The 16472-nt window shown below is 41.9% G+C and overlaps 1 protein-coding gene across 1 annotated transcript in view; it reads left to right on the top strand.

Moving 5' to 3' along the window:
* The window catches only part of LOC126456438 (calcitonin gene-related peptide type 1 receptor-like), a 218228-nt gene that overhangs the window by 102033 nt on the left and 99723 nt on the right, over window positions 1–16472 (top strand). The window contains exon 3 of the mRNA XM_050092188.1: window positions 3811–3902. Within this exon, the coding sequence (XP_049948145.1) occupies window positions 3811–3902 (92 nt within the window). The remainder of the gene's footprint in view (window positions 1–3810; window positions 3903–16472) is intronic.

Below are 16472 nucleotides of genomic sequence, written 5' to 3'. Positions count from 1 at the left end.
TTTGAGTCTCGTACAGATTCTCGTATGGAGGACATAGTGATAGATATCCCTGGGGTTGTGAAGCAGCTGAATGGGTTGAAAATAAATAAATCGCCAGGTCCTGATGAGATACTAATTCGGTTTTACAGAGAGTACTCTACTGCATTGGCTCCTTACTTAGCTTGCATTTATCGCGAATCTCTTGCCCAACGTAAAGTCCCGAGCGACTGGAGAAAAGCGCAGGTGACGCCTGTATATAAGAAGGGTAGAAGGACGGATCCTCAAAATTACAGACCAATATCCTTAACATCGGTTTGTTGCAGGATTCTCGAACATATTCTCAGTTCGAATATGATGAATTTCCTAGAGACAGAGAAGCTGCTGTCCATGCATCAGCACGGCTTTAGAAAGCATTGCTCCTGCGAAACGCAACTCGCCCTTTTTTCACATGATATCTTGCGAACCATGGATGAAGGGTATCAGACGGATGCGATATTCCTTGACTTCCGGAAAGCGTTTGACTCGGTACCCAACTGCAGACTCGTAACTAAGGTAGAGCATATGGGATTGGTTCCCAAGTATGTGAGTGGTTCGAAGACTTCTTAAGAAATAGAACCCAGTAAGTTGTCCTCGATGGTGAGTGTTCATCGGAGGTGAGGGTGTCATCTGCAGTGCCCCAGGGAAGTGTGGTAGGTCCGCTGTTGTTTTCTACCTACATAAATGATCTTTTGGACAGGGTGGATAGCAATGTGCGCCTGTTTGCTGATGATGCTGTGGTGTACGGAAAGGTGTCGTCGCCGAGTGACTGTAGGACGATACAAGATGACTTGGACAGGATTTGTGATTAGTGTAAAGAATGGCAGCTAACTCTAAATATAGATAAATGTAAATTAATGCAGATGAATAGAAAAATGAATCCTGTAATGTCTGAATATTCCATTAGTAGTGTAGCGCTCGAAACAGTCACGTCGATTAAATATTTGGGCGTAACATTGCAGAGCGATATGAAGTGGGACAAACACGTAATGGCAGTTGTGGGGAAGGTGGATAGTCGCCTTCGGTTCATTGGTAGAATTTTGGGAAGATGTGGTTCATCTGTAAAGGAGACATAAAACACTAATATGACCTATTCTTGAGTACTGCTCGAGCGTTTGTTATCCCTATCAGGTGGGATTGAGGGAGGACATAGAAGCAATTCAGAGGCGGGCTGCTAGATTTGTTACTGGTAGGTTTGATCGTCACGCGAGTGTTACGAAAATGCTTCAGGAACTCGGGTGGGAGTCTCTAGAGGAAAGGAGGCGTTCTTTTCGTGAATCGCTACTGAGGAAATTTAGAGAACCAGCATTTGAGGCTGACTGCAGTACAATTTTACTGCCTCCAACTTACATTTCGCGGAAAGACCACAAAGATAAGATAAGAGAGATTAGGGCTCGTACAGAGTCGTATAGGCAGTCATTTTTCCCTCGTTCTGTTTGGGAGTGGAACAGGGAGAGAAGATGCTAGTTGTGGTACGAGGTATCCTCCGCCACGCACCGTATGGTGGATTGCGGAGTATGTATGTAGATGTAGATGTAGATAGGAATATAGTTAACAAATGAAAGATTTTGATAGAAAACAAACAATTTACTTACCTTAATAGTGTTCAGAAGTTATATATATATATATATATATATATATATATATATATATATATATATATATATATATATATATTCAAGTTTGACAAATTTCCTTTTTCTGACTGTATATTTGTGACATCCAGTTTGACAAATTTCCTTTTTATGACGGACACACGTCCAGATCGTCCGCTCATGTTAACATCTCAAAATTTTCATACAGAGCACTACGTGGCGTTACCAACCTAAAAACCTAAACAGCCTACTTACAGAATCATTAATCAGTATGTGTTAATTAAAAACTGTGGCATGCTATTTAAATATCTAATTCTCTAGTATGATCGAGAGAGAGCGTATGTGTTGTGTACGCACGACAGTTACGGTTATATCTGGCAGATAGCAAATTCATCCAGTATTTTGGCAGAACCTTTGTTTAGCTGGGAGACAATGGCGTTTCTGAGATTCGCTAAAATACTGTTCCCTGTGCTCTTAGCTGGAGTGGGCTTTACTTCAATTGCCTTAAAAAGCCAGATGTATAACAAGAACATACAGGAGGCGGGGCAAAATATCAAAGTTATATTCTGTGCGAAAGCTCTCGTCCCTTGAAGACTGTCACTCAGATCTTGGCTCATTTCGTCAGTCAGGGCAGTGGGCAATAGATTTGAACCTTACACATCCGAATTACGAGTTCAGTGCCTTAAAGGTAACTTGGCTGTGAACGCCTGGAAAAATACTAACAATTTTCACAATGGTTACGTGGCTCTAACTAAAAAACGTGAACTCTTAGCAAACGACAATTGTAGGACAATAGGAGTGCTTCTTGTAAACATTTAGATATGCCATTAATCACATTAGTCACATGATAGTACATTTTTTTGTGAAAGTCATTAAATTACGTGTTCTCTTTGTTGCTCAGTACTTGGAATCCATGCATTGACTAAATATTTTACTTAGATACTTGAAAATACGTACACATCAGCATCATGACCATCTAAAGAGTAGACTGCAGTCAAGTCATTTCATATATAAGTTTATATTCTAGAAACAGCTACATCTCATACTTGAAAAAAATGTTCAGATGTGAGTGAAATCTTATGGGACTTAACGGCTAAGGTCATCAGTCCCTAAGCTTACACACTTCTTAACCTAAGTTATCCTAAGGACAAACACACACACCCATGCCCGAGGGAAGAGTCGAACCTCCATCGGGACCAGCGCATAGTCCATGACTGCAGCGTACTAGACCGCTGGACTAATCCCGCGCAGCTGCTCATACTCGAAATTAAGGTTACTTTCTTGTAACTAATGATTACGCATTTCTCTTCATACTGGTGGTACGTCAATGTTTGTAGTCTACTTGTCTCCAAATAATATCGTGAAAGATCCCAAAAAATGTCAAACCTCTAGATCCAATAGATATTTTGTGCATAAAATAAACATGTCAGAAAATTTAATTCTCAGGAAATTCATTTCAATGTTATGTGTGATCTATGACTCATCTCTGTTGCTCCCTAACACATTTCATTCTTTGGTTTACATATTCCTCAATTTCTCTGTTGTTTTCCTTGTTTCTCGTTGTATTTTTGGCTTCTTTAATTACCTCAAGGACCCACTTTCCAGCTTTGGCCATTCTCATGTAATCGACTACCAACAGTGAATCGCTCATGCTGACCCCAGAACATATTCCTAGTAACGCTACATCTTCACACCATAACAACTTTAGAGAATGACAGAACTGCAAAAACTCAAACAAAAGAAGTGTTTATAAGCAGAACAATGCTCTAACACCAAAGATATTCGATGGAAAACATAAAACCATCGCAAAGTGTATATTCTAACAGGGCTGCCAACTCGAGAAACAATTGTATAGTATATCTTTCTCGAATGGGAATCTAAAGACAACGTTTGACGTGTGAAAGCAGCCGATATATGGGTGTGGCCACATACCGAGAGATATTTAATTTGGTTTTTAAATAAATTTCCGCTTTCCAATTCAGTCCCTTCAACTACCATTTTGTTCAAAAAAACTTTAAGCACCCTTTCAGATGAAAAACAATTAATTATTTTTTTTAAGAAAAGAAAAGAAAAGAAAAAAAGCACAAGATTGTGATCCTAAAGCCAATGTGACATCGCTCGTTTTAGTGGCGGCAGTGTAATGTGTGTGAGCAGTTCGCATCGGGCAGACAGTCACTGACGACATGTGCCTGTGTTTCAGTTTCGGCAGGTGGTGAACACGCTGTACGAGGTGGGCTACTCCATCTCGTTCGCGGCGCTCGTGGTGTCACTGGTCATCTTCTTCTCATTCCGGTAAGTCTCTATTTTTATCAGCAAATAATGCGTTTCATTCTAAGAAACAGATGATAACACGTTTGCTAGGTGAAGACACGTACCTGTAATGCGAAATCCGCCTGCTTAGCTGGTGGTAACGTGTTTGCCTACCACCTCTGTCACCAGCTCCAGACCAGCATTAGGTTTAAAAAAATTGGTGACCTGGTATTCTGATCGTAGTTCATCCTGAAAAAGTTGGCCTACACCTGTTCCATGGGAACTACCTGACAACATTTTCTTTCTCTTTACTGATTTTCCTACACTCTTTCTTTTCAATTTTCTGCTGAAAGTTCGATATCCGACCGGGTCGGCGATTTTATCCACTAGTGGACTGAGTATTTCACTGTCCACAACATCACCGGTGGGCAAGTCGCCCAGTGTGGCGTTACCTGAAGTAAGACTTTCACCCGGCGGCGGAACTTACCCGGATGGGGCCTCCCGGCCATCAATGCCACACGATCATTTTTTTTTGCAATACGTTTTGTTTATAAAATCATACGAATCGAAGATGTGAGGACATGATATTCATTAGCCCTCAAAACTCATTACGCTTTTCCGATAAAGAATGCTTAGAAGCGACTGGTTGCTGGACATTCTGCAGAAATCAAAGGCCTGTTTTAGGCTTTAGATAAATTTGTACTATGCAGTATGGATAAAAACTTTCCAGTTGTTGTTATATCGACATGAACAAAGTAATTACAAAGTAAAAATTACCCTCGAAAAAGCAGTTTTGAAAGGTATGTCGTAATATGAGCGTAAAGACTACTAGAAAAATTCTTATCCGGTGTGGATTACTTTGGAACACTGAAAAACATAAAAAAATAGTAAAATCAAGAACTGAACACTAAATTACATCCTTTACCCTATTCATATCAGATCTACGAATCCTGACTGCAGAGAACAGTCCCGGCTCTAGCGATGTGTGAATCATTGCATTCCTTTGGATAGAAAATGTTGAAAATATGTCTGTAAATTATGGAATTCCAGCATGACGATATTGGAAGGATCTGCAGCAAGTTTCGAGTTCACAGTTTTTATTACCTGTTGTCATTGTGTCCACACTAACACATGTTTCTTTAGTTCCATTGCTGTTCTTCATAGAATGAAAGGCCGTTTTAGTGACAAATTGTAGCCTATTACATATATTGCCGCCAAAAACATAACGGTATGCCACATAGTAAATTCCCACTAAGGCATGGTTCAGTGTTTCAAGATCCACTCTCCTCCACCCTCATTTTCAAGGGTGCCAAAAATTCAAAAATTATGAAATATTTTTGTTCGTTCTTAGAACAGAGAAACTGTTGTAAACTTCTAGTCCTACAGTCGTGACTGGGCATACATGATGTACTGAATAACAAATGGTGTAGAATTCCTGTGGAAACCAGTTATAAGTTATGTGCCACAATTCGGTGATGAATCGCAGCTACACGACTAGTGTAAATTACTCCAACTTCGGTACAATTTCGCTAAGATATTTTCATTTATTTTACGCCATTTCAGTAACAAGGCATCACATCATGTAATGGAAAATTAGCGTAGTGATGTTCCAGAGATTTTTAATTTAAATTCTGCATTTGGATTCGAGCTGCGCTTCTTTTGTATCGATGAAAACACTCTACCATCAACAAAATTCAAACGCACGTCGCGGACCGACGCAAAGAGCTGTAAATTGCCAATTTTTCTCTCCTTCAGATGCAAATTGTGGAGCGCACTTTGAAGTAAGCTCTGATTGCTTATGTGGCAGAGCTTTACCAAGAAACGGTGTGGATTCGGTCTCTCACATTTCAAAACTGTAAGCAGAATCAGTCAATCAACACCAATGATATTTGTCGATGAACAGATATTTATTTACAGAAACCGGTTTCACACTATGTCCAATCCAGTAACGTACTACAGTTTAATTTATATAACTGTCACTATGAATTACGGGGCTAAATGTACGTAGACATCAGTCCTACTAACACTTTAAGAAAGGTTTCTGATCCAGGGGTCCGATTTTTACCTCCTTCTCAACATTTTTTTAGGTGAAATCAAAAGATAAATCAAACAGTGCTTATATCCTTTTATTGATCTGTCTTTCACCCGCATTAAAAAATTTTCTCGTCTAAAAATATAAAGGGCTCTTAAACAAAATGGCGCCGAAGATCGTATTGCACGCAGTGCACCGGTAGGCGGATGGACGTGGTACTGGATGGTCTGAAGGCACCGGTAGGGGGATGGACGTGGTACTGGACGGTCTGAAGAGACCAGACCAAAACATTATTGAAGTATAAGAGTGTAGCTGTGGTCAGAGCATCTGAGAAGTGAAAAAACGTCATTTTTCGTAAAATGATGGCTGTTTGAAGAAAAGAAAGAAAAATCGGCTTTGTTTGGGCGTTCAAACTTACATAAAAAATCGATATCTTGAAAGTTGTTTAACTTTTAGAGATTCCGGCCATAGCCACTTCAATTCTCTACAAAACAGCTAAGCAGCATCAAAATTCGCCGAGTAATTTCCCGGTAATCCAAAGACCAGCAAAAAAAGTGATTTTTTAGGACATCGCGTTTTACGTTTTGTCAGTTTTTTTGGGCTTACCAACAGTCTGCGATGTCTCGAGCATAGAGTTCGCCTTCCTCGATCTCGCAAATTTCGTTCATGTGCACCGTTTCCTCCCGGGTCGCAGATCTGGCTTCTTTGCTGGCCGTAGAAGCGCGGTGCTCTGAGCGTACAAGGCAGACCGTGTTGTGCCTCCTGCAGAATTCGAAAGCCGTGTTGCCACGTTGAATGCCTATGACATTCATAGTCTGTGCGAGTCCCATGAAGCATTCGTTGAAGATGATTATAGCCAAATTGTTCCCAGTTTCGAGTACTTCTTTATTGGATATATGTGTTTTCGGGATAGCGCCCAAATCTGCGAATTTATGGACTCGGAGTTTTGACTGTTCGCGCCAACACATCTTTCCAGTCAATTCTCATTCGATAGGTCTTCGTATAAAGGTCTGATTGCCTCCGAAAGTCGTCCTTAGCCGCTCAACGAAGCAGGAATGTCGTTCCGATGATCGTGTATTTCGTCTATATGCGATATTTTGCGGGCAAAACGGTTTCGCTCACATGTCCTCCATGCTATAGGTTATCGAAATACGCAATAAAAGATTGATTATTTGACACTTATAGACCAAAAATCCCCCTTAACTAGAAATTCAAGGAGTTGGCATTAAAGTATTCTTATCGGATTAGTTTTATAAACAATCGGACTCTGCCCTATTAACACGAGAGATCGACAGAAAATACACTAACACTAAAGATATTTGACTGTTTGGTGGTCATCTTCCACAGCATCTTTTACACAGTTACTATTTGTTTCTGATCTGTCTTACGTGTACTGAAATTTATGAGTGTGGTAACCAGATGCGTTTCGCATATCCCAATAAATCATCATAGGCGTTTACTGCTCCTTTTTACATATTTTGTAGAGAAAAGGATTTATCCGTTTTGTTAACAGAGTTGTAATCGAAAAGAACTTGATCTCTCTCACTCTCGCTCTATAGAAACGAACGGTTCTTTCTACTATTTCTTTTTCTTTTTACACTTTATTTTAATCTCTCAAAACATCACACCAGTTGAGTTCGCACATATTCTGCTGAGGTTAGACTCGTTTTACATCCAGCGGTGTTGAGTGCTGTGAAATGGTACAATTTTTGGACTTTGGTCTCTAGCCAGTCATGTAAGAGAAGTTTAATGTATTTTCTTATTCCAGTTTTAAACTATGGCATTCGCTTTTTACGCGCTGCAGTCTTTTTCTAAAATTACAAAAATTACTCTTGAAAAGCAAGATTTTTCCAAATGTAAAAATATGTTCTGAGTTTCAACTCAGTCATACAAGTAGGAATAATTATTTCACTGAAATCTAAAAGTGTAGCAAACGAGAAAATCGTTACAATATTATATTTAATGATCTGTTAAATAATTGCTCTGCTACACACAACTACTCAATAAACAGTCAGTAAGTAAAATCAGATTAAGCAGAAGGACTATCAAAAACCAATTATACGTTACATACACTTGGAAGCAGAAGTACTTTGAAACAAACACAAACTTCTGTTTTCAAGATAAATAAAATTGTTAAGACACTCAGTCTATTTGTAAGCATCACAAGATCCATTTTAAAAGACTGTCTTCGGCTTGTAGGTACAAGATATGATAATGCAGAGTCTGCTGCTCGCTGTCACACACTATCTGTCTGCTGTCTGGTACTGAGTTCGTCGGGCGATAGAATTTCTCTATGAGAATTTGAGATAGCCAATTTGACCCGACTCCCCGGGTTTCACACCCCTTCCCCTATACTAAATCTGAATTAAAGTCTGGGACAATTTATAATATTGTTTCATAAATAAATTAAAGTAGTCTCAATCCTCCTGTTCAGACCGCGGTTTCGGGGCGTTTTCCTTGGTGATTAGGCGAATGCCGCAACTGGAAGATTCTCTAAAATATTCCAAGCTGCAGTTTCCTGCGCCCCACTCCCAGACTCAAAGTAACCGTGACAGTTTAAAAGACCCAACGTCATCAAACAACCCGCCATTCTGCACGGAGTTAGGAATTGAAAATAAACAAAAGGCGCTAAATCAGGCCAAGTGTACGTTTCTTGCGGGATACACAACGCAATTTTCTCTTCTTTGTCCCAATGACTCAGATTACAAATAACATTTTCCTATTTTCTGGATACGATAAGAATTAGGATACAGGCTTTAAGAAATATGCGGTGTAAGTTTGCCGAGAATATGGAATTCAGTGTGTACTTTCTGTAGACGAGAAAAACATTTACTTGGACTTTTATGTACGTAGTGATATGTCGCAGGTGAGAAGTCAGTTCCCTCCGGCTCCATCTTTGTGTCATTCGATAGAAATTGTATGTGCTCTGGCCCCGAGACTCATTCTCTCCTTATTTTCACTCCTTATTCTTAAGCAGCAATGCAGACGCGCCTCTACGTGGCATTAGCACTTCTTGCGGACACGGGATGAGGGAGTTTTGGTTTCAAGGCTGGACTCACATTCCGAAGGGAACAGTTGAGAGCCACTATAGGACAAGCAGATTTGGATTTTCTCACGTCACAGTAGCAGTCACCGAAATCGAAGACAAAGTCAGGAAGATACTCAATGAAATAGAGCTTGTGTTAGATGTTGGCTACAATACATGTATAACAAAATAGGAAACTTCAGTAACAGTTGGCACTTAAGGTGGATATGCCGGATGAATGTATCTTTAACTTGGACGAGAAACTCTTGAACAGTTGCATGATTATCTCTGAAGTAGAAGAGATGAAGAAGGAAGATGAAAGGAAAACATAAACTGTTCGAAAAGAAAGTTTTGCGCCACCTGCGCGTCTGCGACCGTGTGTGGACTTAGTGCGAGGGAGAGCAGCGAATTAAGAATGAGGCGAATTAGGAAAAATGTGTTGCTGTGATGTGACCAAACAGTAACTCAAATAAAGGCAGTGTGTTCGAAATTACACATCTTTGCACATTTGTGAATTCAAAATTTGCTGCTGAGTTACATCCCATACGTGCTGGTCCAGCCTGCCATTTAAATGCGTTTGTATACTCCCTGATATGCTGCTCACAAGATGTTTGCTGCTCAACGCCTGCTCAGTCTTCGACGTCGGTCCACCTGGAGTAATCCAACAAGTGAAGAGGGTTTGTGCGACGATAAAAGGCAAGTATGGATCGATCCGAAGTAACCGGGCTCATATTAGTAGATACCACACAGGGAATCCCTTTCGGCTGACTCATGCCTCCTGAAGGAAGATGTTCACGAAGTGGGCGCGGTAAGCTTATACATAATCGTCTTAAAATACAAATCCATCGCCGAACTATTAATTGTTGGGCTGGACAGTAGGTTGGAGAATCGACAACGCGTAGCCATCAAATTATCCTTAATAATGAAGAGAGGCATCCGACATCCATACATGGTACCGCATCGAAACAAGACTGACACAGCAGCATTAATATCTCGCGTGTTCTACATTGTGCGACAGTCATCGGATGCCAGGCAAATCATCAGTTGTCGGTGAAGAGGACCCCATGCCATTGATCTACATACCATTCCAGGTATTCACTTTCTCATCATTTCTGGGCACCACTAGGTTAGGGATTTTGTACTGTTGCTCACATTTGATCCTGTGGAGATGATTGCCTACTGTGTAAGTCGACATAGCCTTCCCAACTCCATCCAAAAACAAAAGGTAGGTCGCAGTTCTGTTGCACTCTCTTTAAAGTACGTAAGAATCTTACTTTGCAAGTATTGGCCATCACCCGATGTTCAGACTTCCTCGTCTACTTCTTCTTTCTTGGCACTATAGCACTTGATACACGTTGGCCTGCTCAACAATCTTCTCGCATACATCTCTGCTCTCTGCTTTTCTTTTACATCCTTGGATCTCCAACTTGGTAATGTCTACCAACGCATTGTCCAACCATCTACCTCTTGGTCAGCCCTTAATTCTGGTGGTATACAGTCTACATTTCATTATTCGTTGGGCATACTATCATCTTCCATCCCGTCCCGTATTCTTTGAGTTTTGGTAAATTTCCCTGTACCGTTGTTCGTAAACATGAAGTCCATGAATGGCTGCAAATGGTCTCCATGTACCTCAGCATAAACATTTCCAATCGATGATGGGTTCAGTTGGACCATAGGACCTAGTCTATTTCATGTAAACACAGCCCACACCATTATGGAGCCACCACCAGCTTACACAGTGCCTTGTTGGCAACCTGGACTTTAACTTCGTGGGGTCTTCGCCACAGCTCTTACCAACTGAAATCGGGACTCATCTGACCAATCAACGGTTTTGTAGTCATTTAGGGTCCAAAGGATATGCTCAAAAGCCCAGGAGGGGCGCTACAGGTGATGTCGTGCTGTTAGCAAACGCATTCGCGTCGGTTGTCTGCTGGCACAGCCCATTATCTCCAAATTTCGCCCCACTGTCCTAACGGATACTTTCGTCGTACGCACCACATTTATTTCTGTGGTTATTTCAAGCAGTGTTGCTTGTCATTTAACACTAACTAGGCAAACGCTGCACCGAGCGAGGTGGCGCAGTGGTTAGACACTGGACTCGCATTCGGAAGGACGACGGTTCAATCCCGCGTCCGGCTATCTCCCTAAATCACTCGAGGCAAATGCCGGGATGGTTCCTCTGAAAAGGCACGGCCGGCTTCCTTCCCCATCCTTCCCTAATCCGATGAGCCCGATGACCACGCTGTCTGGTCTCCTTCCCCAAACCAACCACCCAACCAACCAGCAAACGCTGCTGCTCTCGGTCGTTAAGTGAAGGCCGTCAGTCACTGCCTTGTCCGTGGTGAGAGGTAATACCTGAAATTTGTTCTTTTCGGCAGACTCTTGGCGTTGTGGCTCTAGGAATGTTGAATTCCCTAATGATTTACGGAATGGAATGTTCCTTGCGTCTAGCTTCCATTACCACTCCGCATTCGAAGTATGCTAATTCCCATCGTCCGGCCATAATCACAAATGACACCCTTTCACATGATTCCCCTGAGTGCAAATGATGACTCCACAAATGCACACTACCTAGTGTGCGCGATAGTAGCGCCATCAGTATATGTACGTACCTGTCGCCATCCCCTGACTTTGGCATCTCAGTGTATATAAGAATCATCGAATTCTATGATTAACAGCTCTGATGATCCCGTTGTAAGCTTGAACTTAACTTTCTAGGCACTTTGGCAAATTGAATAGCAGAGGTAAGCCACGATGTTCAGTTCACGAATGGAGACATCCCGCTCTTCTACACTGCATGAGTACGCATGTTTGTTCTCACCTCCAATACACAGGTGGCGGTACGTGGCGATTGTCTATAGTCAAAAAAGAATTGAGAAATAGGTTTCCAATATAAAAAGCAAACTCAAGTTGTGATCGTGAACATTTCCGAACTTTCGAAAGTGAAAATCAGTGAACGGTTAATGTAGATCTGTGTCTGAAGTACAGCGCTGTGCGGATGTGATAATAAGGCTGATCGTTGATGATCTAGGATATAGAATACTTAAGTGAAAAGGATAGCTACCAAGCGATAAGAATGAAGAAGTGTATAAAATCAGCCTAAGAGTTGATGCTCCAAAAACAACATTTTAATTTAAAAAGTTGCAGTCGGTTTTCTGGCCACCCTAGTTTAATTCTGTATTGTTCTCTACCTCCAATGACCTCTTCTACGATGGGACCTTATGAGTGAATCTCCATTTTTCTTTCCCCACTCCATAGATACACACTTGGCATTTCATCCGCAGATGGAATGAATGACTGACTTCGACTTGACTTTCTTTGAATAACGACATACCAAGACGAGTAACTAGTTCTTCTTTTCATCCATTTAAAACGTAAAATTTCACGTCTGATTTGGCGTTCGATGGAGGTGACTGACAGTACTTGGTCGAATGCATGAGAAAGGTGATAGTATGAAATTTTTCCACCATACATTGCACCAATGACCGGAGTTCAATTCCAGACCCCTCCGCTGTGGCACATGAACAAGCTAATTAGTTAGTTAGTTACGTGTTCTATAGGTCATCTGAATGATTCATTTAATGACATCATCCAGAAGAGATCAGTTTACAGACATGTATACATGATCAGTTTCAACATTAATGAGCGTATAGTTTGTCAGCCCTACACTTAAAGACTACGAGGTTTTCTTCGCAGGTTATCATTTTGTAACTTGAAATTCGTCCATTGAATAGAAACTATTGTTCAGTTGCTTTTAGGTTAGGTTTAAGACTTATTTTACTGTACATCAAACTTTGTTTGTGATCAGGCAGATGATTAAACTTTTTGTTGTTGCACACTTAACTCCTTTCTGAGCCTGTGACAGTGTAAATGATGCTAATAAAGATAATTTTTTTCAAATATGGTTCAAATGGCTGTGAGCACTATGGGACTTAACATCGGAGGTCATCAGTCTCCTAGAACTTAGAACTACTTAAACCTAACTAACCTAAGGACATCACACACAGCCATGCCCGAGGCAGGACTCGAACCTGCGACCGTAGCAGTCACGCGGTTCCGGACTGAAGCGCCTCGAATCGCTCGGCCACCGCGACCGGCATAATTTTTTCCTACAGAGCTGTAGGTATGAACATGACTATTCTTCTCAAGTTGTGACTGATTGTTCACGACGTATTTTGTTAGCAACTATGAGTGTATATTGTGACGGTGCCATTAAAATGCCTAAATCCTTGAAGAGGTGCACACAAGACGATTGCCCATCAACACGAAATGTTATTATTACTGTTAACTTCAGGGTAATCAGTACTTTCTTTCTAAGCGATGAATTACCCCAGAACATTATTGCAGAAAGATATTATTGATAGGAAATATGAAAAATATGCTAGGAGGTTGGGCAAAATCAGTTTGACTGAATTGTTTCAGCATCTCATTAACATGCTTCTTCCACTTCAAGTTTTCATAAAAAAATATCGAGCATTCCATCCTACTTACCCTGTTAACGTGTTAGACCAGATGTTGGTATGACTCCGTTGGTTGTACAGAAATGAATACAATGGCCTTTTTTTCAAACTTGAGGGAGAATCTATTTTCAGAGAATCACTTAACAATTCACTTAATAATTCTTTGAAAACCATGTTAACATTTTCTTCATCTACACTCCTGGAAATGGAAAAAAGAACACATTGACACCGGTGTGTCAGACCCACCATACTTGCTCCGGACACTGCGAGAGGGCTGTACAAGCAATGATCACACGCACGGCACAGCGGACACACCAGGAACCGCGGTGTTGGCCGTCGAATGGCGCTAGCTGCGCAGCATTTGTGCACCGCCGCCGTCAGTGTCAGCCAGTTTGCCGTGGCATACGGAGCTCCATCGCAGTCTTTAACACTGGTAGCATGCCACGACAGCGTGGACGTGAACCGTATGTGCAGTTGACGGACTTTGAGCGAGGGCGTATAGTGGGCATGCGGGAGGCCGGGTGGACGTACCGCCGAATTGCTCAACACGTGGGGCGTGAGGTCTCCACAGTACATCGATGTTGTCGCCAGTGGTCGGCGGAAGGTGCACGTGCCCGTCGACCTGGGACCGGACCGCAGCGACGCACGGATGCACGCCAAGACCGTAGGATCCTACGCAGTGCCGTAGGGGACCGCACCGCCACTTCCCAGCAAATTAGGGACACTGTTGCTCCTGGGGTATCGGGAGGACCATTCGCAGCCGTCTCCATGAAGCTGGGCTACGGTCCCGCACACCGTTAGGCCGTCTTCCGCTCACGCCCCAACATCGTGCAGCCCGCCTCCAGTGGTGTCGCGACAGGCGTGAATGGAGGGACGAATGGAGACGTGTCGTCTTCAGCGATGAGAGTCGCTTCTGCCTTGGTGCCAATGATGGTCGTATGCGTGTTTGGCGCCGTGCAGGTGAGCGCCACAATCAGGACTGCATACGACCGATGCACACAGGGCCAACACCCGGCATCATGGTGTGGGGAGCGATCTCCTACACTGGCCGTACACCACTGGTGATCGTCGAGGGGACACTGAATAGTGCACGGTACATCCAAACCGTCATCGAACCCATCGTTCTACCATTCCTAGACCGGCAAGGGAACTTGCTGTTCCAACAGGACAATGCACGTCCGCATGTATCCCGTGCCACCCAACGTGCTCTAGAAGGTGTAAGTCAACTACCCTGGCCAGCAAGATCTCCGGAAGTGTCCCCCATTGAGCATGTTTGGGACTGGATGAAGCGTCGTCTCACACGGTCTGCACGTCCAGCACGAACGCTGGTCCAACTGAGGCGCCAGGTGGAAATGGCATGGCAAGCCGTTCCACAGGACTACATCCAGCATCTCTACGATCGTCTCCATGGGAGAATAGCAGCCTGCAATGCTGCGAAAGGTGGATATACACTGTACTAGTGCCGACATTGTGCATGCTCTGTTGCCTGTGTCTATGTGCCTGTGGTTCTGTCAGTGTGATCATGTGATGTATCTGACCCCAGGAATGTGTCAATAAAGTTTCCCCTTCCTGGGACAATGAATTCACGGTGTTCTTATTTCAATTTCCAGGAGTGTATAATGTGACTTATTATATCACTAGCGTCGTCTGCAAAAAATATTGGTTGTGCTTGATGAATGTGGAACGTCATTCACATACATAATGAATACGAGTGGACCTAGCATTGCAACCACTGGGACTCTCTTCGTTATTTTTCCCCAGCCAGAAAAATTTTCTCTTCTTCCAGCATTATTTCAATTGCCATAACTGTGCAGGCTACCACAGCGGGTAGTAAGATGATTTAAATTCTTTTGGGTGTTACGTTATAAAGTATTTTATTCAATGTCACAGTACAATACCCAGAAGAATTTCAATCATTGTTTGAAATATTCAGTTCAACCTTTTGCATTTATTAGTGAAGTCTAAATCAAACACGTTGTTTGTAAAGCAACCAATTCCTTAAAAATTAAGCCCGTCAAAGAGAGTAACATTATCTGTCTATACTCTATGCAATCAAACGCCATGGATAAAAAAAATCATGAAAAATGCCAACTGGAGATATTTCATCGTTTAACTTTTGTGACATTTTGTGAGTGAATGTATAAGTAACATTCTCAATTCAGCAGTGCTTCTGGAATGCAAGTTGTGATGTGCTAAATGAGATGTTTCTATTTAAGTGTGAAACTACTCTTGATTACTTATTTTTCGAGTATTTTGGAAAAAGACGTGAGTAAGGTAATTGAACGTTGATTGTTTTAAGTCTTTCATGTAATCTTTCTTACAAAAATCTTGCATCAGGCAATGAACCACGTGGAAAGACTCACTACAGCACCCTAATAGTGGTTCCATCTGACATCAAATGCAGTGTTCATGCTAAGGTATGTCATTACTACTACTACTACTACTATTGTTGCTGCTACTACTACCACTAAGAAACTATAGTAGATCGTCGCCAGCGTAGGCACGACACAGTGCAATTGCGTTTAACTACAATCAATTGCAAGTCGCCAATTATGTGGGAATATTTCATTTGTTAATAAAAATTCTCCGAAAAGGTAGTCTCTTTATACGTAATCGAGACAGCTGCAGATATTACATACTGCGTTGTATCTATTAGCGCAGAACAAGATAATTTAGGATGCTTCCCGACCTTACTTTCTGATTAATTACGCTTCTCCGGCTAAATGGACATACTACGGTCTACCTGCTTCCAGTCTCGTACCTCGCTTGATATTTTATAAACAAGCACCGTATTTACTGAACGGTACTTCATAACTGTGTCAAAATCCAACGGTAGGTCAGCAAATTCGGCGTTCTCCAAACAGACGTTAAATATGGCCACCTGGATTTCGTGAATAAAGACAGACAACCTCATTTCACACAATCTTCGCATTCTAAACAAATAATGTATTCCAAGGAATAGCAGTTTATCTACTGGGAAATATTCGGTACAAAAATAACTTCAACTATTTTCACAGATAGGAGTATCTTGGACGTGCAAAATGCCTACAACTCGCTACGGCAAGAATTTTACAATTCCTCGACAGGTAATT

The sequence above is a fragment of the Schistocerca serialis genome, chromosome 2 (assembly GCF_023864345.2).
Source record: "Schistocerca serialis cubense isolate TAMUIC-IGC-003099 chromosome 2, iqSchSeri2.2, whole genome shotgun sequence".
Lineage (NCBI taxonomy): Eukaryota > Metazoa > Arthropoda > Insecta > Orthoptera > Acrididae > Schistocerca > Schistocerca serialis.
This window is presented reverse-complemented; position numbering and strand designations above follow the sequence as displayed.